The sequence below is a fragment of the Lissotriton vulgaris genome, chromosome 2_1 (genome assembly GCF_964263255.1).
Source record: "Lissotriton vulgaris chromosome 2_1, aLisVul1.2, whole genome shotgun sequence".
Lineage (NCBI taxonomy): Eukaryota > Metazoa > Chordata > Amphibia > Caudata > Salamandridae > Lissotriton > Lissotriton vulgaris.
The window spans coordinates 1,175,515,153-1,175,539,626 of NC_141687.1; the positions used below are offsets into that span (position 1 = coordinate 1,175,515,153).

Sequence of the window (24,474 nt, forward strand, 5' to 3'; positions counted from 1 at the left end):
ACATTATTAAAGAACCAAAAGAAGTTTAGACATTACTTGAGCAAATTAAAGTAAAAAAATAAGGGCCAGTTATGTCAAATGGAAGTCTCATGAAGTCGGAACATAAATAGGGCTGTATTATTTGCCCAAAGACAGAAGGGAGGGTTCTCCAGGAGAGGGTGACCGGAGTTAGTTTAGGTTATTTTATTTTTGGTTTATCGAGTGGGGAGCATTAGGGAAAAACAAAACAAAAATTGTCCGATATGCAAGAGACAGGGAATACAAGGTCCTGAAAACGGAACCTTTTACCTAAAACAATCAGAGCCTGGGGAGAGAGCGACAAAGGAAGTGAGCAGAAAATATAGATAGTAGCATTAGATGGTAAAATTAAAATTATAACATGGAACGTAAATGGCCTGAAAGTGTGGAGAAGGCGACAAAAAATCTTTGAATACTTGAAGCTCTATACATGTGACCTTATAATTTTACAGGACACCCACTTGTTAAATCGAAGTGGCTTGAAATTATAAAACATGAAAAATGTGTGGAAAACTCAATCTGTACTAATCAGTCCTGCTGTATTATAGGTGTAGCAATAATTGTTAAAACCCTCAAAGATAAACATTGTAGAAGAGCTTGCTGATTCAAATGGCAGATGGGCTGCAGCTAAGATCAACATAGAGGGCAAACCTTTTTTTGTAGTTGGATACAAGGGCCCAAATTCAGATGACCCAGCCCCTCTGCAATCCCTGTATGCTCAGCTAAGTAATATATCGGTCCCAATAATCATAGGGGGAGACTTTAATCTGTTATTAGTCCCAAGGAAAGACAGACACCCGCCAGGGAGAGCCTTAAATCTCCCCAAAATGAGGGAATGGATTAATAGGTTTAAAGAAGACTTGGGACTAGTGATATATGGAAGAGTAAAGGGGATCAGAATAGCAGATTTACATATGTAAACCATAAGTATGGGCATTCATCAAGAATTATTTCTTGATAGATCTATCATTAAGCAAACATGTTATCAAAGTAAATCATGTACCAGCCCATCTATCCGATCACTCCCTAGTCCAAATCGAATTCATCCAAAGCTATACACATGGTGAGGTTAGGTGGAGCTTAGATCGCACATGCTTATTACATGAGGAAATTATAGAAAAGTTAAAACTTATAACAGAGGAAGGCTTTCAAATTAAGGCTCACTGTGAAGTTTCATTGCTAGGTGTGTGGGATGCATACACAGCTGTAGTCAGAGGAGCTCTCATTGGACTAGCCGCAGAAAGAAATAAGGAATCTAGACATTATAATTCAATTAGAATCAGATATTCTAGACCAACACAGGAATTATGAAGCATCAACCTCTGCAACAGAACAAGAAAAAGTAAAAGAGGAAATTCTTAAAAAGAAAATTAAATTGAATTGTCTGTCTATTTGGAAGGAAGGATAATGAAAAGATGGGTGGCTAGTTGATTGTCAAATTATGAATACGGAGAGAATAGTCGGAAACTCATAGCATGGACAACCAAAATTGACAACAGCAGGAACATAATAAATGCACTACATAGCTACTTGGTAGATGCAAAGGTAGAGAGTTCAGGACAGAAACAGAAGAGGCATTCGAAGATTTTTTTTCAGACATTATATAAGGAGGATCAGACCCCCTCAGTCAATGTGGTAGATTTGTACCGGAGGGAATCAAAGTTACCAATTCTGGGAGAAGGGCGTAGCGAAGTGTTAAATGCAGTAATTACCTGCAAAAAAGTTTTAGAGGTTGTACAAAAATCTAAAAACGGGAAAGCTGCAGGCCCAGATGCTATCCCAGTGGAATTATATGTAGACTTCAGGGAAATACTAATTCCAAGATGGACGGCCCTCTTCAATAACATTTACTTGAAAGGTCTTGAGCTCCCTAAATCATGGAATGATGCCACCATCAGCTTAATGTTAAAATCAAGAAAGATCCAATCAGATGTGAGTCATACAGACCCATTTCACTTTTAAATTGCGATTATAACATTTTTACCCAAATATTAGAAGTACGGATAGGGAATATCACCGGTAAAATCATACATACTGAACAAAAAGGGTTTATAAGAGGGAGACAACTACATGATCTTACTCTTCAACTAATCTGGTCCATTGACAACGCTTCCAAAGCAAAGTTACCATTAGCAGTCTTAAACTTTGATGCTGCTAAAACATTTGATCGTGTAAATTGGATATACTTGCATGAAGCTATAAAACACTTTGGTTTGGGAACACATTTTTTAAGAGTAATAAGAAATATATATACTATACCAGTTGCAAAAGTGCTCATAAATGGTAGCTTGTCTCAACAGATTCAGATTGGAAGGGGGACGAGACAAGGTTGCCCCTTGTCTCCTCATCTTTGTAATTTGTATATAGAACCACTGGCCAATATGATAAGGAGAGTCGAGAAAATTATCCCATTCCAATTCAACGGCTGGGTAAATCAAATGGCAATGTATGCCAATGATTCAATTGTTTATAAGAACGATCTTAATAAAACTCTCTCCTTCATTTCGAAGCTGCTTGTTGACTTTGGCCAAATTTCAGGCTACCAAGGGAATATTCAGAAAACGGAAATAATGCATGTAGTAACACCATTAGTTGAATCAGAAAATAGCATCAAGTCTCTGGGAATAGAGGTTACGAAAAACATTGAAGAAATTGCTCAGGTTAACCTAAACTCAAAGATTAAGCAAATGAGGAAATTATTAAAAACGTTGAGTTGTCTATCCCTGTCCTTTTTGGGGCGTTCAAATGTAATAAAAATGCCTATTTTGCCAAAGTTTACTTTCTTATTTAACGCTATACTGTTAGAATTTAAGATCCCTTGGCCAAAAAAGATAGTGAAATTAATAGCTTTATTTGTGCCTCAAAGGGGGTGAGGATATCATGGAGAAAACTGTGTCAGAGGAAATATCGAGGGGGCATTGCTAGCCCTGCCCTGCTTTCTTACTACAGAGCCTTTCATTTTAAACATAAGAAATTTTCTTAGACCTCATGCCGACTATGATTCTTACTGGAAAGCCGTAACACAGGACGACCATTGTTTCTACAAGTTTGGACATCCAAAATGTAAAGTAAAAACACCTCCCTTCCCCAAAAACACCGGGGCAAGGAATTGGAATCGAGTTGACATTCCCTCTTTGTGCAACTCGCTAACTACCACCTGCCCTGATCTATCGGGTTTGGCCCTACACTCCCAGGCTACCACCCTAGATCGCTGGCTTACCAAAGCCTGCGACCTAGTGGCCCCTCTGAAGCGGATTACCATCAACCGCACCCAAAATGCCAACAAGTGGTTCAGCCCTGGCCTTAAAGCCAAGAAACTGGAGTTACGACAGGCTGAAAGAGCTTGGAGGTTAGCATACTGCCCGACCCGCAGACAACACTATATTACCATCCTTAGTGAATATAAAAAAGACATCTTGGCAGCCAAGACATAATACTTCTCGGGGCGTATCCTAGCTGCGGAAAGCCAGCCACGTGAGATTTTCACCACCGTCCACGAGCTGGCATCATCGGATAGAACTCAGTCTAAGATCCCCCCTTCTCAGGCCCTATGCGACTCGCTTAACAAGTTTTTTATTGAGAAAATAGTTTGCATTAAAGCCAATATTCCTCCCCCTTCGCCTACCTTCACTGACCCCCAACCACCTGGCAATAATCTGTCTCTCACTCACATTCCTTCACTGACCAGAGAATCCCTGCCACCCCTACTTAGGTGTGTCAAGTCAGGCTCTCCAGCTGACATTTGCCCGGCCCGTATTCTCCGTCAGATTTTCTTTAATTGCCCATCTCCTGCCCTCACCCTTCTGAACGATTCCCTTATGCATGACAGCGTCCCTGCCCCCTTCAAGACCGCCATAATTATCCCTATACTAAAAAAGCCCGGGCGGAACCTGCCTCCCCGGCAAACTATCGCCCTATATCACTTCTCCCGTATTTGGGAAAGGTTGCTGAGTCCCATGTCACCCAGGTGCTTAGCTCTTTTATAGAGGATAGTAACTACCTTGCACCCTGCCAGGCGGCCTTTCGTCCTCACCATTCCACCGAGAAGGTGGTTATCTCGGTCATGGACCAACTCAGGGAGGGGCTCGATACCAACACTCCCCAGGCCCTCGTCCTCCTGGATTAGTCCGCCGCTTTTGACACGGTGGACCATTCTATTTTTCTGTCACATGTCAAGGCGGTGTGTTTAGGGGCACAGATATTGTCCTGGCTCGGCTCCTTCCTGTCTGACCGCACGCAAGCAGTCCACCTGGCCGAATTCTCTGCCCCGCCGGGTGCAATGCGGTGTCCCTCAGGGTTCCTCTCTTTCCCCTCTTTTGTTTAACCTTTACACTTTCCCTCTCATTTTTGCACTACAACAAATGGAGGTCACAGTGTACAATTACGCTGATGACCTCCAACTCATTTTTAATTTCTCCTCCTCCACATCAGGTATCACTAGCTTCCAGTCAGTCATGCTGTTTATCCGGGATTGGATGAATGCGAACCACCTTAAACTCAACCCGGATAAAACAGAGCTGGTCCTGACTGGTGGCAGTGGTAACCCTTGGTCCCCCTCGTTTTGCCCCCCTTCTCTAGGTTTACCCCCCATTCCTTCACATTCAGTTAAGACCCTTGGCACACACTCAATCATCATCTGACACTTCACTCCAATATTAGTTCTGTCGTTTCCTCCTGTTTTTTTACCCTGCGTATCATCAGGAAAATATCCCGTTTTTTTTCTCCCCCCGCACTTAAACTTATCTTAATGGCCATGGTCCTATCTAAGATGGATTATGGAAATATTATTTACAATGGTGTCCCCTCTTATGCACTTCAACGCCTTCAACTGGTGCAGAACCAGGCAGCTCGCCTGGTATATGGCCTATCCAAATCCCACCACTCCACTCCCCTGCTTATTGCTCTACATTGGCTCCCTATCAAACAATGGGCCCTTTTTAAACTTGGATGCCTTACCTTTCAGGCCCGGCCGGGTACGGCCCCTGCCTTTATCAACTCTGCCATCACCAACTATTGCCCTCCTAGAGATCTGCGCTCATCCACCAAATCTCTTTTAGGCATTCCCAGTTTTAAGAAACAAAGATCGGGAGGCCAGAAATTCTCGGTCCTTGCTCCCACCTTTTGGAATTCACTCCCGCCCCCTGTTAGACTTTCCTCCTCCTATATGGAGTTTCGTAAGGCCCTTAAAACTTTTCTGTTTCAGCAAGCCTTTTAGCCCTTAGCCCGCTGTGTCCTCTCTGCCCAGAAAAAAACCCCAGCGCCAAGAAACTGCATAGTGTACGTGCGCTCTATAAATTCCTAAAAAATTCAAATTCAAATACTTTAAAAAGATCAAACAAAAGGTTCTTAACACTGCATATAAGTTATGGTACGATATTAGAAGAATTTGGAAGATTCCGTACTATAGCCAGCTAGCAACCATTTGGAGGTCTCCAGGAACCCCAGAGTGCCTAAAAGATACATTAGCAACCCCACTTAGGGAAGCAGGAATAACAGGATGGGGACATTAGATTGATTCTGGATCATTATTAAGTTGGGACTCCTTATTGGAAGTAACACAGGGCAAGATCTCCAGGTTTAAATACGATCAACTACAGAATTGGTCGAAAAATCTGAAAATAAGTTTAAAAATCACAGCGAATCTGGAATACGAACTATTAAGCGACGTACGGAAAAAATAAATATCGAAATGGTATTGGCACTTGATACAGTCCCCTGACCATGAAATCACTGTCCGGGATGAAGTATGGAGAAAGACCTTCCCTACTCAAGACTTGCATCATCTTTGGCAAGTATCCTGCACTTTTTTATGGCAAACTATAGTCTCTGCGCCACTTAGGAGAACTCATCTGAGTGTCCACACCTGGGAATCTTTTGGGAAGAAGTGGGTAAGGTCATTGATAATGTTCTAGAAACAAATATTGAGGTAAGCCCACTAATTGTTATATTTGATATCTTCAATAGTAATCATTCTACTACTGGATTAAGTAAAAGTCAAAAGTGCTTATTGTTTACCCTAATAATATTAGCTAGGCGGGATATATGTGTGAATTGGATTCTTACTACCCCTCCCAGGGCAATAGAGTGGATTGGGTCAGTAAGGAAAGTCAGGCTTTTGGATAAACAAAGATGGAACAGCAACAAAACAAGGTTTTGGGATCTATGGGACAAAAACATGATAGGGTTCGTAGGAATGTCCAATGATACATATAATGCGATCTTTCAGATTCAAATGGTCGCTGGGGCTCAGGAACCTCCGTGGGACAGGGCAAATGCCGGGTAGGCACCGGCTTGAGTAAACAGTGCTCCCAGTGCTTAGGACAGACAAAGCGCTCCCAGCGCTTAGGACAGGGAAAATAGAGCGTGCCCAGCGCTCCATGCAGGATAAAGCGCTCCCAGCTCTTAGCACAACCGCCAGCGCAAGAGTCCTTCAGCAGTCCATCCTCTTAGCAGTCCAGGGGCTGGGCAGGGCTCAGGGAGGCAAGCCTTCCCCTGAGCCCAAGCAGCAGCACGCCCCTGGTCGATTCCAGGTGGGAACAAGAAGAGAGAAGAGGTCACAGCCTCCTTTTATACAGGAGATTCTTTTGTCTAAAGGGGCAGGCAGGTTGAGAACCAGCTAGAACTTGTTATAAGGAATTCCTTTTACTGGCCAGGCTAGGGACAGCAGACGCACCCCAGGGGGTGGAGCCAGCATTGTGGGGGGGCAACCCAGCCTCATTCAGGACCCCCCCAACCAGACAGTCAATCCATAAGCAGGCCCGGGCTCACTCCTCCCCTCCCATCAGCATGCTAAACACTCCATTCACCACTGGGGCAGACCCTCCCAGACTCTTGGAGCCAGGCTCACCAGCCAGCCTCAGCCAATCACACGCCAGACACGAATTACACAAATATGCCAACTTCTAAAAGTGGGACTTCTACACTAGACACACTCATGCCGCTTATACCATTGCGCAGCATTCAATCTCACGAATTTGCACATACCAAACTCGACTCTGCATACCCCACGCATCAGGAACTACCAGGGACGCATCCATTCCCCATGCATTCCTATGGGAGGGCAGGTCTCTCTCTCACCACACGCACTCAGAGTGGGAATCACCATCCCCAGGTTACATATAACAAGCAAAAACTTCAGGGGTGGACCAGCCAGAAGGGCCAAGTCCAACACAGCCCAAGTGGAGTCTGCATAAAGCTGCTTCCCCGAGATCAGAAGGTGTCACTTATGTAGATTTCAGGGGCCTCCCACATTTCCTTCTGCCCAGGGCCCTGAAAATCCTAGTACTGGCCCTGCCTGGAGGTACTGCAATACCTGGTAGATGGGTGGATTGGAAAACGAAATGTGTACGGCGGCTTTGTGTTCACAAATATTTTCTTTTGAAACCATACTGCTTACGTTTTGTAAGCATATAAGCAGTGGACATTGAAATGGGTCCTTTCTGGGCCCTGTAGTTATGTCCTTAACTTTTCAGGCAAAAATACTTGTTGATTTCTGAATAATGACTGTAAAAGCGTTAAGTTCACCATGTTCCTGCTTACATTTTACATGCTTTATTAAATCTTTCATTCCTTATGAGTGTTTGCTTTTTCCAGGATGTTGTTACTTTTTCTTTCAGGCAGCATATTGCTCTTGCCTAGAGTGTAATTTGAATTGAGTCGCATCCAGTTATTTATAGCAGGTCAAATTGATTGTAGCTAAAGGCAGTATGAGTTTCTCTAAGTGGTGCAGTTTGGTGTTCAGTGAGGGAGCAGATGTAGCAGTGGGGGCAGAGCTGCTAAATTTAGAACTTGGGAATCAGGTTCAGCATTCTTGAACAGTCCCCCAGACCAATCTCCTGAGGGAGTACATTCCCATGCCAGACCCTAGAAGGCACCAGAAAAGCCCTGGTGTGTTAGCACCATCAGGTGGACCCTAAAAGTGGCAAGTGTGGGTTCACCTTGAAGGCTTGCCCACCACAATCCATACTGAAGTTCACCTCCAGTCTTGCGGGCAGGTCTACAAAGTAGCAGACACTAGAGCAACAGTGACTCTGTCCCTGAGGTCACAGGACCCCTGAGAAGAGCTGGCTCTAGGGCGGTACGACTGGTGTGACCGCAACAGGCGCTGACTTTCAGTGGGGGCGGAGTAAATTATGGTTTTAAAAGCACTTGCTGCCTCCTTCCTGGCCGCCAGCTATTTTCGGCAATAATAAAAATGTCATGATAACTCTGATGAATAAACTTCTTCCTAGAGCGAGATCGGAGATTTGTCTAGTGGAAGTTTTGACTCCTGGAAAGATAGCGCAGAGGATTAATGTGCCTGCTGCAAAGAAAATGTACCAGGCCCATCACAAAGTGCACATATTGTAAATAGGTCAGTGGGTTACTGCTTTTGTCAGTGAGATCCTTTTTAGGTTTCGCCTGGCGTCCGCTGCGCAGGAGCGTTCGCGCAGGCAAAATCTTTTGAGAACAGTATGTGGCTTTGTCTCGCCTCTCTCTTCCATTGGCTAGCTCCATAAATGGAGGCTAGCCATTGGAAGAGAGAGGTGTCCGTCATTGTCCGAGGCGATTCGTGGGCGTTCCGTACATTTTTTCCCTCTCCACCCGTTTTAAAACACAATTCGGCGGTGGGCATTTACTTTTTTTTTCCACAGATGTTTTTGTTATTTTCATTGTGTCTTTTGCAGGAGTGGGCTGCGCTATTTTTGTTGCTGTCTCCTGTCGTCTCCGTGTAGCTTTGTTCGTGGCTTCTTTTGTCTACTGTCGTCTCCGTGTACCGTTGTCCCTTTTGCAGGAGTGGGCTGCGCTATTTATGTTGCCGTCTCCTCTTTCTAGCCCCCGATTGGAGCTCTGCTGTCAGTGACCGCCCCGAGCGAGCCCTGCTCACCCAGAGGGGTGCTGTCCCACCCGAACTCTGCCGCCCCCAGATCCGAGCTCTGCCTAGTTTGATCCGGGCTCGGCTCCTCGTTTTATTTAACTAGGCAGCGTACTATTCTGTTTTTGTCTCACATTTGGCAAAGGGGCAGGGGCTGGGTTCCTAGGTGGTCTCGTGTTCACCGCCAGCACCAAGGAACAAGAGCCGGGCCTGCGCATTTGCCCAGAGCGAGGCTCGGGACTTCTCGGCTCCGCCACCTTCACATTTGTCTGCAATCCTCCTGGACACAGCTTCTCTGCAAAGCCCATATGCTGCCTGCTGTGTACTCAGACGGGGATCAAATTCCAGACAAATGAGGCGCCGCGCTGGGCACACCCTATTGTGCGGTGACAGTGGTGTCGGGTTTCCCTTCTAGCAGGAAGGGGCCGGGTTGCTGGTGTAGTCTCTGGCCCCACTGGTGTTTCAGAAGCACCGTCCTGACACGCGCCGGGCTCTTTCCGTGAGTGACTTGGACGCAGCTTCAACACCCTTTCTGATAGGCACAGGCCAGGTAAGTGACTGACTCAGCCCCCGTTAGAAAAGCTTTCCAGAGGCACTGTTAGACCCGACATCATTGGCCTGAGTCTCTCAACCATTTTTCTGTTTGCCACCTCTGATTACAATGTTTTTGCTGGTATATTGCTTTGGGCACTGTGCCACTGCTGATCAGTGCCACAGTGCAAGTGCTCCCTATGTTAAATTAATATTGATTGGATTCCATGTTTGGCTTATTTGGTTTACTGTCAGTCCCTAGTATAGTGCACCAGGAGTGCCAGGGCTTGTAAATACAAATGCTGCTAGTGGGCTTGCAGCACGTATTGTGCCACCCACAGAAGCAGCCTGGTAAAATGTGTCTAAAGGTCTGCCATTGCTAGACCTACGTGCAGTGTGGTACTGTCACGCGGACTGCGCAAGTACACCTACTTGCCAGTTCCCAAACCTTCCCTTAACTTCATGTTAGTCACCCCTATGGTAGGCCCAAGGGCAGGGTGCATTGTAAGCATAAGGTAGGGCACGCCCTGATGTGTGTGGCATGTCCTAATAGTAAATTACAGCAATATTCATTTTTCACTATTGTAAGTTTACCTGCTCTCCATAAGTTAGAATGGGCTGCCAGGGTTATTAAGCGGTACAAAAGGGGGTGGTGATGGACGGAGCGTCTGAATCAATCAAACACTCACACCCAGGCAAAAGATCTGGGTTTTATGCATCACCATTCTTTAGCCCACTCTGCCACCCCAGTTCAGACATGGCTATATGCAAATCAGTCTGACCCTGTGCCTCATGGGAAGAGTACAGCCCGAACTGCCAAGCCATGTCTTCCCTGGACCGGAAACAAGCTCCCGAGGACCGGTTTCTGGCATTCCAGCCGTCTTCAGCCCGGCTTGCTTGAATCCAGTGGCAAAGTGAGCAAGGGACTCACGTCTGAGCATACCCTGCCAACTTATGGCAAAGAAAGCGGTTCAAAAGGGGGTGGTGATGGACGGACTGGGTGTGAGTGTTTGATTGATTCAGATGCTCCGTTCATCACCACCCCCTTTTGTACCGCTTTTGGCCGCCATAAATGTGCTGAATTCAAGCAAGCCGGGCTGAAGACGGCTGGAATGCCAGAAACCGGTCCTCGGAAGCTTGTTTCCGGTCCAGAGAAGACATGGCTTGGCAGTTCGGGCTGGACTGTTCCCATGAGGCACAGGGTCAGACTGATTTGCATATAGCCATGTCTGAACTGGGGTGGCAGAGTGGGCTAAAGAACGGTGATGGATTAAACCCAGATCTTTTGACTGTGTGTGTTTGATTGATTCAAATGCTCCGTCCATCACCACCCCCTTTTGTACCTCTTTTGGCCGCCATAAGTGTGGCAGGGTTTGCTCAGACGTGAGTCCCTTGCTCACTTTGCCACTGGATTCAAGCAAGCCGGGCTGAAGACGGCTGGAATGCCAGAAACCGGTCCTCGGAAGCTTGTTTCCGGTCCAGAGAAGACATGGCTTGGCAGTTCGGGCTGGACTATTCCCATGAGGGACAGGCTCAGACTGATTTGCATATAGCCATGTCTGAACTGGGGTGGCAGAGTGGGCTAAAGAACAGTGATGGATTAAACCCAGATCTTTTGACTGGGTGTGAGTGTTTCATTGATTCAGATGCTCCGTCCATCACCACCCCCTTTTGTACCACCAGGGTTATTAAGAGCAATAATCCTAGCTGGCTTGGGGAGCATGGTACAATGTCGAGTTTGGTATCCCTGAACTCAGGGTTTAATAACACATCCGTTTGGGTGGATGGTGTTTGGACTCTGGGTTTGAAAATAGCACTTTTAGAAAGTGGCTATTTTCTTGTATAACTATTACCGGTCTCTGCAGGTTTGGTGTGTGTGTGACAGGAGCTGGGTGGCTCCAGAGGTCTGAATGAGTCAGTGTGGGGTGATTGAGGCATTTGCATTGAGAGTAGGGGAAGAGTAGCTCCTGATAGCCTGCAGTGCCTGACACAATGCTGCTCCACCTCCTGCCGGGCGACTGATGGCTCTGCTCCTGCCAGCGACAATACTGGCTCCACCTCCTGCTGGGCGGCTGAGAACCCTGCCCTGCACAGTGAATAGGCCAGGTGCCTCGGCCTGGCTACACCCACAACAAACCCAGGATGAGGGGAATTCCCCTGCATGGACAAAGATCAAAGCAGAAAAGGGGTATAAGAGAAGGACCCCTGAACCAAAGAACTTAGATCAATTCTGACAAGGAACCCTGAACCAAGGACAAGAAGCCTGCTGATCCAAGGACTTGCCTACCCCTTCTGCCAGAGTGCTGTTTGCTGGGGGGAATCCTGCAGTCACTTCTTTATTTTTGCCAAGGACCCAGGAGAGAGGAACTGAGTGTGTAGTCTCAAACTTTGCCAAGGAAATCTTCAAAGGCTGGAAGAGTGCCAGCCTCCTGTTAAAGTCACAGGGCTAAAGGACTTCACCATTTGCTGAAAGTGCTCGTTTCTGGAACCTAAAAGTCCAACACCTCTGAAGAAATCCAGCAATCCCGAAGCCGACGGAAGCCTCCGAATCCAGCTCGACATCATGAGTGCAGCTCCCGTGTCCCGCATCTTCGCCGCCGGCCGCTGGGCCCGATCGATGCTAGTAGCGAAGCCGCTACAGACGCCTCGACCCCGAGCCCTCTCGACGCCATGAGCGCTGCTCACTCTTGCAACATCGACGACGCCGTATCCTGCTTCGCCTCGTGAGCGCTGCTCCTGCCTGACATCTGTCGACGCTGCTGCAGATAGCCCCGACTCCGAGGCCCGATCGATGCCGAAGACTCGACGCCAGGACACCTCGACGCCGTAGATCATCTTTCCTTCGTTTTCCAAGGTACTGTGTTGTGGGGGTCTGTTTCGACTCCGGGCTCGACGTAGCGCTCATCACGGTCGACGCCGAACCTTTGGATTAACTTTGCCTCGACGTCATGTGACTCCTGTGGGGGTTACATTGTTGCCAAGAGCTGTGATTTAAAGAAGAAGAATTGCTTTTATTACTAAAGACTTTGTGCTAAGAAGAAACTACACTTGAACTATTATTTTTTCCTTCCAAGAGTATTTATTAAGATTGTGGTATATTTTTGTTGTTATTTGGTCTTGTGCTAAGCCTTATATAAACATCCTTATTTTTTATAATACTACTGTGTTGTGTCCATTTGTAGTGTATTCACTTTATTACTGTATATGGTCATAAATACTTAATGCACTGCCTCTGAGATAAGCCTGTCTGCTTTGCCAAGCTACCAAGGGGGTGAGCAGGGGTTATCCAAGTATGTGATCCCCTTGCCCCGACTAGAGGAGGTGAGTCCCTATTTGTCAGAAGTGTATACCTCTGCCAACTAGAGACAGCCAAGTCTAACAGGCACCGACTAACATTCCCCGTCCCAGCCCCACTGAATTTTCGGATACGCCAATCTATTTGGAAATCTACCACGGTACGTTCAGATTTCCCCGTGCCTATACCCGCAGAGATATTGGTCTATCTTAAGAAATTCATTCAAACACTACATCTCCTGCTACATCTCCGACTGACATGATTGGCTCCTCATTTCAACCTCCATTCTCTCTACCTCAATCACGTTTTAACATCCAACCAGACAGCCATGTGTGGCATAACACAGACCGTCGCTCAAAGGCACCTAATGCAGAATTCTGTTTCAGTACGCTGTTCACCGGCTTGAGTACCAGGGAGTTCAGCTCCAACTTTCATCCGTGCAAAGCCGATAAGATGAGTACCATGCCACGTGCGTATTAGCTGCTAAGCTGCAGGACGTGAAGGAGCAGGTTCAGAAATACATTCTTCGTCATATGGTTAGGAGTAAACACGCCGCAGGTTTGCGACAAGTGAGGAATTGGGGAGCGCGAGAGGGGCGAGAGCGGGGAGCCCTGTGGTTACCCTATGATAACTTGTTGTGTTGGAGTCGCTGTTGCAGGCAGCAGCTTGTTGTGGTCATGGCAGTTGTGCATGCCCCAGAGGACAGCAGTTAGTGTGCACCGTAAACAACAGCAAAGTGGCCTTTCCAACAGCAGGTGCAGTACAGAGGGTACGGGGTGGGTGAGTGAGAAGGGGTGATATTGAGGGCTTCTGATTGGCTGCTGGAAATGGGGGCGCAGGCAGGAGAGATTTCTGAGCCAAGGGAAGCTTGGATAAAAAGACACGCAGCACCCCCCTCTTCAACACATCTGAACGAGGAGGGCAACAGAGTTGTATCATTAACACTTGCTGGCCTTTCGCTGGGAAGCGCCAAGGTGCAGCAGGGGCAGGTTGTCGAGAAGGTGAGTGGATGGCAACTTTCAGCAGCTCTGGGGCAAGAGACTATGGGCTCATGATAAAGTGTCTGTGAAAATAGGATGTAATCCCGACTAGGCCTATATCAAAATGTGTGATCCCGGGCAAATTCGTTTATCGCAGTTTTATTTGTGTCGAAACGAATTCCTAAGTGAAACTGAGAGCAAAGAGAAACGGGCAAATCTACCGTTGGACGGCTTTTCTTTTCTCTGCATATATTCACCATATTACCCTTCCTAGTTATTAATTATGCTTGGAAACATGATTTATGGGTTATAAAGCGTATTATTAGTGTGCACAAGTATGTGGGCCTTGCAACTGTAAACTCTCTTTGGATAATATCGAGTAGGCAAATTGCTTAAGCCCACATTTACTCAAATTCAGCCTTAAGATGCCCTGCGCATCGCTCTTCAACCTGGGTGGGTGGGGTTCGTGCACAAAACAACTCTTAACTGACTTAATAAAATATGGGCACCCATAGGCGTGAGATATGGAGCCAATGGCTTCCACATGCAAAGCTCACCTTTCGGAATTAAGAGTAATCGGAAGGAGGGAAGTTTTACTTTCCAGACTAGAGCAAGAGTGAGAGCTCCTTGTCAAAAAGGATTTCATGCAAATGGAATGTATTCAGTATTTTCACTGAAATGTATCACGCTTAAACTCTCTCTATATATGTACATTACATATACACATTTATATATGCATATTTGTGCGGAGAGAGTTGTGTGTGTGGGGGGGGGTGTGTGTGTGGGGCTCTGTGTGTGTGGTTGTGTGTGTGGTTGTGTGTGGGTGTGTGTGGGGGGCTGTGTGTGTGTGTGGGGGGCTGTGTGTGTGTGTGGGTGTGGGTGTGGGGCTCAGTGTGGGTGCATGTGCCTGTGTGTGTGTATATGCAATAGGTCTTGCATTTGCGAGCGATTAAGCTATTGGCATTTGTTAGACCTGGCACCTTGGCGTGAGTCTCCCTTCCACTTTTTGCTGATGTGCCTCCGATGTTTTGCTGGTTTTCCGATACTCAGGGCACTGCGCCACGGCTGACCCGTGCTGCAGTGCAAGTGCTCCCTACTATAAATTGTACATGTGATTGATGTCCATGATTGGCTCATTGGATTTACTGTTAGTCCCTAGTAAAGTGCACCCGGAGTGCCAGGGCTTGTAGATGCCAATACTGCTGGTGGGCCTGCAGCGCTGGTTGTGCCACCCACCGAAGCAGCCGTAAGATGTGTCTGGGGTCTGCCATTGCAGACCCCGCGTGCAGTCGCGTACTGTCACGCTGGCTGGGCAAGTGCACCCACTCGCCAGCCGCCAAACCTTCCCTTAACTTCATGTTAGTCACCCCTATGGTAGGCCCGAGGGCAGGGTGCATTGTAAGTGTAAGGTAGGACAAGCCCTGATGTGCGTGGCATGTCCTAGTAGTGAATTACAACTAAATTCGTATTTCACTATTGTAAGGCTACCTGCTTCCTTTAGGCCAGAACGAGCGGCTGGAATTATTACACCCTATAATCCCAACCGGCTCGGGGAGCACGGTAGAGAGTCGTGTTTAGTATGCCTGAACTCAGAATAATAAAATATTTCTTTTAGTAAAGGTTATTTTAATATCCTGTGTTTGCAAATGCTACTTTTAGAAAGTTAGCCTTTGCTTGCTTAACCATTTCAGCCCGCCTCTGCTGGTATGTGTATCTGACTGTCTGGGATGTGTGAGTGACAGGGCTGGGGGATGACAGGTGGTGAATGCGTAGATTGCACCTTAGTGGGAGGTAGGAGTGGCTCTTGACTCCGAATCTTGCTGTGCTCTGCCACCACAATGCTGGCTCCACCCTCCTGGGGAGCGACTGATGACTCAGCCGACACCTGGCCCAGGACGGGCGAAGCCCCATCAACAAGGTACTTCTGGCTGCCCCTGTCCACACAATGGTGGCTCCACCTCCTGTGGGGCGTCTGATGCGCCTGCCCCTCACACTGAAAGCAGAAGCCGGAGTACACCCACCAGAGTACTCAAGGACTGAAAGTGGCTATGCAAAGGCCCCCCTGGCCTGCGAGAACAAAAGAAATGCAGTATAAAAGAAGGAGCCCTGCTCCTTGTGAATTAGATCCTGTTTGTGCTACAGAAGGAACTCTGCCCGACGAGAAGGACCTGGAAGGACAAGGAGGAGTACTGACTCTTGCCTATGTCTGGTGCCTTGCTGCAGAAGGAGAGGAAAAAGAAAAGACTACAAGAGGACTTTTGCTTTGTGAAACTTTGTGCCAAACTCTGCTGAACGATCTCCAAGGGCTTGCTGCTGAACTTGCCCCCTGACCAGCGCCCCAGGACCAGTGGGCCCTACTCCCTGAAGAAAGCGACTGTGTGTGCTGCTTATCGCTGCAGTATTGACAGAAGGGTCTGGGAGCGATGGGCAAGCCTGCCACGCTCCCCGTATCCAAGGCATCAACATCCCCCCAAGCACCGTGACCGGGGCCCAAAGCAACAGCGAGAGCAACGTGAGGTCCAGCCGCCGCTGGCCCGAACACCGTGACTGCACCTGCACTGGGAGCCCGAGAGCAAAGTGGAGGAGGACCCGTCCGGTCCGAGCTCCCGGATTGACTGCGTCAAGCCACCTGCAAAGACGGACAGGTGCCTATGATAACCCCCCTCTGGTCGGTATCCTGCCCGACAGCTCAGCTGTGAGCGCACAGCTGCACACCGGCACTTGGCTGGGTACGTCCTGCACTTGGGGACCGTACTGCCACTTGCCGTCACCGCACAGCCGCCGACTCCAAGGTCGGAGCGAACGTCGAAGGAAGGACCCTGCCGCCACAGAACACCGCCGCCCCGGATGACCCGTGACCTGCCCGGCTGAGAGCCGCAGCGAACCGCGACCCCGGAAAAGCAACGCGACCTGGGACAGCTCCCCTGGAAGCCGACCGCTCCAAAAGAATCGAAAGGTACTGTGTTGAATCCTCACGGTGCGAGCGCCCTGCAATCCGAGCTCGCACCGCGCCATCCACTCCCAACACGAGCCTACCCTGAAACCGAGGCTCGCACGGCGCCCGGCCCCCGGGGCCCACGTGGAGAGCGCATTGAGGCGCTACAAGACACTGAACCTTACCGAACTTGGGCAGAAGGCCCAAAAGATTGCTTGATTGCTAGAAAGAACTGTGGCAACTTGAAACCAAGTAAACTGGAACCGCTATTGAAAGTTTGACAACTGTATTTACAAGCCTGCTTGAAATCTATATAAAGATATATATTTTTACAAATACAGTTTGGTGTCATTGTGTGGTGGGTTGGCTGTGATGGTGTGATATTGCAAATGTTTAACCCTATGTGCCCCAAAGATTAGCCTAAGACTGCTTAAGCCACACTACCTAGAGGGTAAGCAGAGGTTGTCTGGAAGGTAACCCTCAGCCCTGACGAGGAAGAGAGTCCCTGCTTGTCGCTAGTGCTACACTGCGCCAACTAGAGCCTCCCCCTTCCTACAGCATTGTAAATGACAATGTCATTTATTTATCTATGTTCAAAATCAACACAAATAAAAATTGTCAATTACAATGCCAATAGCTCTAACTTTTGCAAAGGCGAGACCGTTGCATTGTAAATGCTTGTGCTACTTGCAGTTTATAAGTTAAAATCCTAACAAAGAACAATGAGCTACTAACTTTCATCTAAGAGCTGCATGCAAACTGCAAGGTTATGAACTAGAGCGTTATGGTTTTTTCCCTAAGCCTTTGCTTATCCTAATGTTGAAAAAAGTGTTATTTTTGATACAAATCAATAATGATTTTTAAAAAGAACCCCCAATCATGGTAGTAAGTTTTAAATTCTGAGTTTGTGTTTGTCCAAGCCAATCACTATTAAACTATACTGTCTACTAGTATGGTTATCATGTGACTCCTACACCTTGTAGTCCTTTGTCTTATGTAAAATTTCCTATACAGTCATTTACACACGTAAAATTGATAATCTCTGTATATTGCTGACAACAGAAACTCCATGGCTTGGAAACAAATGGCTTGTGCTTCCACTTTTAAGCATTTTTGGGACATTTTGTGATTAAAATATATTCACAATGTGGAATATGTTTCTAATGTCAATAGCTCATATTAATCGTTAAATAATCATGTGTATCCATTGGTTAAATTACATACCATAATAAGCTGTAACTGGTCAGTGAAATGCCACACAAATACTAAAGATGGGGATGTTTTGCGCATCCTGGCCACACCTCCTACTCAGCCCACTGATCCAATCCTTAGGTTATTCCCGCCCTCTGATTCTCCGCCCAGTTCCCCTACTTTTTTTTCCCCACTTCGAACACTGGTCTGATCCCACTTCAGAGCAGAAGGAAAGACGTCAGGGAGAGCCAGCCCCTCCCCCACCCCCAGACATTACCCGCACGATGGACCTCCCTTCCTACAGATTTACAACCCCCCCCCAATCAGCGTCCCCCTTTCAGGAGGGAGCTAAATGCGGCGCTCTTCTAACAAACAGGCTCATGTCCTCCACAGCGCCTGGGTGTCCGTGTTGGTCTTTAGTGCTCTATATTCTCTTCGAAGACTTTCTCTCTCACACTTCCTGTTTTTGTCCTGATCTCTCCGTTTTTCTGTGTCGTTGTCTCTCTCCATCACTCTTACCTATCTCTTGGTGCCTTTTTCTTTCTATTTTCTATCTCTCCCCTTATTCGCTCTCTCTCTCTCACAATCTCACCTTATGTATGTGTCTCACTCCCACACACGTCCTTTTTTTTGTTGTCTTTTCTCTTCCCTCCCTCTTCTCGACTGGGTTCCATTCAGTCTGAGGCTGGTGCGCGCTCTGTTGGCATTTCCTATTATCACACGGATCGCCAAAGTGTTTCAAGTGTTATGGATTCCTCTCTGCCTCTCTTCTATTTTAGTCTTCTCTCTCCCTCCTGTGCCCCCTCCTCTTTCTGCCCCTTCCTGGCTCCTAACTTTTCATTACTTTTATCTGAAAATGTAAAGTTTTGGAAGTTTCTCCCAAGCAGTGGCAGACCCCTCCTACCTCCCGACCCCTCCTTCCTGAGCCTTCCAGCCATACCTCCAACAGGCGCTCCCTCCATGTACTCACTCATGATCGCCCGCGCAACACCCATTGGACTGAAAGGGCTTCAGGGCCATAGCTGCCATGGTTTCAGATTGCTTAAGTGTGACATTTTCATAACTTCTGTGTAATTAAGAGTGACATTTAACGTCTATGAGTGACACTTTCTCACGAGCAAAGTCAAGCAATGAAGACGAGGTAAACATAAATATTAGCAATTAAACCCATTTGAGCAAAAGGAAGCCCCAAAATATCTTGATACTGCTTCAAAGCCCTTGAAATGGAAGGATAAGATACTGATATAAACCTATTATCTAGCCAGAAATTATAAAAGTAAATCAATCCCCATAAAACGTCTCACATCCCCCTGCCATTGCACTTTATTGCACCCTAGCAAGTAAGCATTTGCTACAGGTATGAAAAGAACAGAGGGTAGATATGTTGTTCTTCCCGCGGGTAGAAAAAAAAAATCCCCTAAAGCTGGTAAATATTTGTTTTATCTGTACATACTTCGAAGAACAAATATAAACAAAAAAGCACTTTTAAATGTGTTCTAGCGCTGATCCATGGCTAATACTTAAAAGTAAACAAGTACAGAAATGGCATGTTACAAATGAATAAATCCGATTTTGTTTTTAGTTCTATTTGGTATCACATTTAAGCATTTGCAGACTTGAAACAAGTAAAGTTACCGACTGCTGCCATTCTAGCGCTTGGGAGCGTGTCTCAAAGCTGAGCGCTTCGCCAGCTAGCTTTGTGTACACACAGCTGCAGTGTGTAAATAAAGGTACGTGGGACGAGGTCTCTGTTGGTCTATGCTTGAGTAGTGGGTTATAATAAAGGGTTTTGTTGTCCTTTACCAGATGCACATTTGTACTAATTATAAATATAACGTGTTTAACTTGAGCAGTAATTCGCTCTGTTCCGTTGTATTTAATTCCTGGATTGCTTTCTGGGACCTTCTGAAATTGTAGACACGTACATCCTCACGTGCAGCCATTTTCAAAGTATTTAAAGATGATGTATGAAGTATTAATTTGCAGTTAAGAGCACAACAAGACTGAAGCTAAGTGCAGATTGAATGTGGCGCAATTTTTCCACAGCTGTCCTGGTATTTATAGAAATGCGAGCCCCGTGTAAGCACAGTCATTTTCTTTCTGGCACTTTCTCCTTCTGCTCACTTTCGTATAATTGTTATGGCCTCAAGCACATAGGCGCATTTCTGAACTGATTTATGAAGATAATGTGCCTAGCGAATTTGATATCAGTAATGAGCAGGTTGGCTTTATTTTATTTATTATCTGCAGCGCTGGTCTGAGCAGAGTTCACACACGAGGGGAAACGAGCACTAGAGGGGGAGACGAGCTGCGGGAAGCAGCTCTGAAAGTGAAAGAATCCCAAAAAGTGCTGATAGCCTCCAGCCCCTTTATTGCCCTTGAGCACAGGAAGCATACCGCCCCTCACCAGTACCGAGATGTATGGCTGCACCGGCGGGGCGCGTCTTGAAAACCATCCTTCTTGCAGTCCAGGGAACAAAGCTGCCTGGCCGGAACGTCCTCTAGAAAACCAACTTCTGGCATCCCCTCGGCCGCCCCTCCACCATGAGTGGACCGTGGTGTAACATGAAGGCCTGCAGTACACCTTGGCATGGGGCTTTAGACGGGCTCAGGCCTGAGCACCGCAGGCCGTGGCAATAATCAAGTTGGCTCCCCAGCCCCAGCTCACCTCCAGTGAAAGCAGCCCAGCCCCCTCCCCCCTCCGTGTCCTGTGTGGCAGCCCGGCCTCAGACGGCTCCCGGGCACACACACAGCCGCACCCAAGCACTTCACAGGTCTTTAAAAGACCTGGTGCATGTTAATGAGGCTTTGATGTTTCACCCCAAGAGGCCCTGCAGCTCCACTCTCCATTTTGTTTAAAGCTCAGCCCACCACCACCACCACCGACATTTGGCTTTATTTGCGCCCTTGCCTCCAACTACAAGTTACACAGCATTAAACTGTGTCCAAGCCATGCCCGCCGAATGACGGACGGCTGAGGGCCGTTAGTAGCAATTTCCCACAGCGTGCGCGCGGCACTCTTGCACCTCATTAAGGCGCACAGTTTGGGAATCACTGCTTTATGGGATCCGGAGTAGCGTGCTACCACTAAAAAAAGCGCTTTGACGCCTCGTCAAAGGTAATAAGCGCTATACAAATGCAATTGCAATTCAATACAATACAATTTATGTGGGACCCGCAGAGTGCCTTTGAACCCTGAATACCCAGACACACTGCATCTTCTATGAGCCTCCAGTAGTGTATTCACTTGTGAATCCTGAACACCCACACACACACACACACACACACACCTTGTGCTCTTCTGCCTCTTCCTGGAGGTTCCCGAGTTGAGCTGCCGCCGCCATGATTCAAAAACGCAGGAAGTGCAGGTAAGTTTCGCTTCTCTCTTTATGGAGTGGGTGTGTCTGTGCGTCTGTCCCTCCCTGTGTGCACTGGGCGTGTCTGCTGTGTGCAGTGGGTGTGTCTGTGCGTCTGTCCCTCCCTGTGTGCAGTGAGTGTGTCTGTGCGTCTGTCCCTCCCTGTGTGCAGTGGGCGTGTCTGTGCGTCTGCCCCTCTCTGTGTGCAGTGGGTGTGTCTGTGCGTCTGTCCCTCCCTGTGTGCAGTGAGTGTGTCTGTGCGTCTGTCCCTCCCTGTGTGCAGTGGGCGTGTCTGTGCGTCTGCCCCTCTCTGTGTGCAGTGGGTGTGTCTGTGCGTCTGTCCCTCCCTGTGTGCAGTGAGTGTGTCTGTGCGTCTGTCCCTCCCTGTGTGCAGTGGGTGTGTCTGTGCTTCTGTCCCTCTCTGTGTGCAGTGGGCGTGTCTGTGCGTCTGTCCCTCTCTGGCTGCGCTGGACTTCCGGGTTCATGTTACAGGCACAGAGCAGAGAACTGGCTCTTCTGCTGCTTGTGATTTACCTCTGGGGTTGACACCATTTAGCGTCATGCGGTTATATTTCCAGAATCTGTAGGTGCAGAAACTGAAGCGTGTAAATGGGTTTCTGTAAAATCCTCTGTTATTTTTGCCAATTCCGCAAGTTCGCTTTTTAAAATCTTTCAGGAATCTCATAAACGTTTCTAAAATACTTTCTAAAGTGCTTTCTTCCTGTATTTGCATATATATATATATATATATATATATATATATATATATATATATATATATATTTTTTTTTTTTTAAAAGACCTTTATTTACCATTTGCAAAAAGTACACAGCTTCTGGCCTACAACCTCTGGGACTGGCCGCCACATTTTCTCATGTACGTAGTATTTTCTGGATTACACAGCCCATGTGCCGCCATCCCGGAGGTGAGGCGGCGTTATACATTTATGTGTGTAGTTGGTTCGCGTTCAGAATGCGGATTGTTGTAGGTCTAATTTTTATTTTATAACATTAAACAATATTAACATGAAGTTACCACATTCGGTCATTAATTCTACAAGTAACGGGTGTACAACCCCTAATCCGGCTTGTATTTGCCAAGCGACTATTTTGTGTGAGCAGATCTACGACCACTTAGTTTGCTGTTACCGTTTCCCCTCACGGTAGGGTGATTCTATATGGCGATCAATTGTTACAAATTAATCCACCCACCCTCCCCTCCTCTTCCCACTCATGTATCTGGTTATGTCCTTGGGTCCCTACCCTCTCCCCCACTATCTCTCCCCCTAGTCATCCTCACCCTCCTCATGTGATGTCAATGTGTCTTCTTCCTCCAGAGGTTCACATATTTCCACTCTGAAGACGTTCCATGGAGTCCATATCTTATTCCATTTGCGTGGGCATGCTCTATTGGTATATACTGTCCTCTCTATTATCATGGCCCTATCCATATTTGAGCACCATTGTGTTTGTGTTGGGGTATCTACCGCTACCCATTTTTGTGCTATGTCGCGTTTTGCTATTATCATACCTATCATGGCCCACTGTTGGCCGTGTCTGGAAAGGTCGTTGGGCTCCCATATGTTTAATAAGCATTTTCGTGGTTCAGGAACCAGGGATACCTCCAGTGTTTGTGATATTGTATGCATGGTTTGTCTCTAGAACTCCTGAATGCGTGGGCATTCCCAGATAGTGTGAAACAGTGTCCCCTCCTCTCCACAACCGCGAAGACAATATGGATGTTGCGCCCTCTGTATTGTGTGAAGCATCTTCCCCGTATAATGCACCCTATGCAGGATTTTAAGCTGTATAAGTCAAAATTTTGCCGATATGCCCACCTCCTTAGGCGACGCTAGCGCTTCGTTCCATTCGGACTCGTCCATTTCCCCTATGTCCTCCACCCATTTGTCTCTCAGTTTTATCATTGGATCCGCTAGGTTATTTATCAGTTTACGATACGTGAGTGACGTGCCCGCTCCTGCATATATTCTGTGAGGAGGCGATCCTCGAGGGGAGATGCCTCTGGGACTTTTTTGCCACATGGAATGGCTGTCAGAAGAGCGTGTTGCACCTGTATGTATCGAAACATTCCGTGTGCCCCAGCTCATACCGCTGCCGCAGCTGGTCAAAGGGGGTCACCGTGTCTTTTTCCCACAGATCTCCCACTGTGCACAGACCAATGTTGTCCCACAGCGTGAAACCCTTATTGCGTCTCAGGTTACTCAGGGCCCGCATGTCCCACAATGGGGTGAGTTTTGTGAGTTTCCCCTTCCACCCCAGTTTTGCCTGTGCTGTGTGCCACAGTGATGCAGTAAGCTTTGTGAGTCCCGTGAGTGAGCGCACTCTTCTCTGGTCATAAAGAGGTACCAATATGTTGTTGGTATCCAATTGCTCCCTGTCCGCCTTGTATGCCGGGTCTTCCTGAGGTGCATGCAGCCACTGGTTAATGGGTTTTAGTTGGGCGGCCCAGTAGTAGAGTTGCAGGTTCGGCAACGCAATCCCGACATCGTACCATCCCCTGTGCAATTTTGCCTGTGCTATTCGTGCCGGGCGATTGTTCCTCATGAGGCCGGCCATCAACGCGGACACCCGCCCAAAGTAGCCCGTGTCTATCGGGTACAGTGTGTTTTCTAGGATATACAAAAACCGGGGCAATGACATCATCTTGTATAGTGCCGCTCTACCCAACAATGTCAGTGGCAGCGCCGCCCAGAATTTAACGTCTTGTTTCAGTCGATCCAACGGCGGTGTTAGGTTCTTCTGAAAGAACTCAGTTGGATTTTTCGTAATATGGACACCTAGATATCGAAAGGAGGACCCTGCCACTTTTAGGGGGCAATCTTCGCGCAGTGCAGGGGTCGGGCCTTGTAGGACATATATTTCCGACTTATTCCAGTTCAGAGTGTATCCCGATATTCTCCCCTGTTCGTCGCACAGCGCCAGCAACGCCGGTATACTGCGTTCCGGCTCTGTCAGGTACACCAGCATATCATCTGCGTATAGAGCTAGGCGGTCTTTCCACCCCTCTGACCAGGTGATCCCTTTCAGCAATGAGGTTGAGCGTATCTGAATCACCAATGGTTCCAGTGCGATCGCAAAGAGCAATGGCGACTGGGGACAACCCTGACGGGTTCCCCGCTCCAGCCAGAATGTTCGAGAAATATGGCCATTCACCACCACCTGTGCTACAGGTTTAGTGTATAATAACCGGACCCAGGCCACGAATTTAGGGCCAATTCCCATATGTACCAGGACTTCGAATAAATACTGCCATTCTACCATGTCGAATGCCATCTTTGCGTCAAGCGCCATTAT

The 24,474-nt window shown here is 47.5% G+C and overlaps 1 protein-coding gene across 1 annotated transcript in view; it reads right to left on the reverse strand.

The window, feature by feature from the left end:
- The window catches only part of LOC147731763 (E3 ubiquitin-protein ligase TRIM39-like), a 173,681-nt gene extending 152,484 nt beyond the window's left edge, over window positions 1–21,197 (reverse strand). The window contains exon 1 of the mRNA XM_086958803.1: window positions 21,095–21,197. Within this exon, the coding sequence (XP_086814929.1) occupies window positions 21,095–21,148 (54 nt within the window). The 5' untranslated portion in view covers window positions 21,149–21,197. The remainder of the gene's footprint in view (window positions 1–21,094) is intronic.
- Window positions 21,198–24,474: the final 3,277 nt, after the last annotated feature.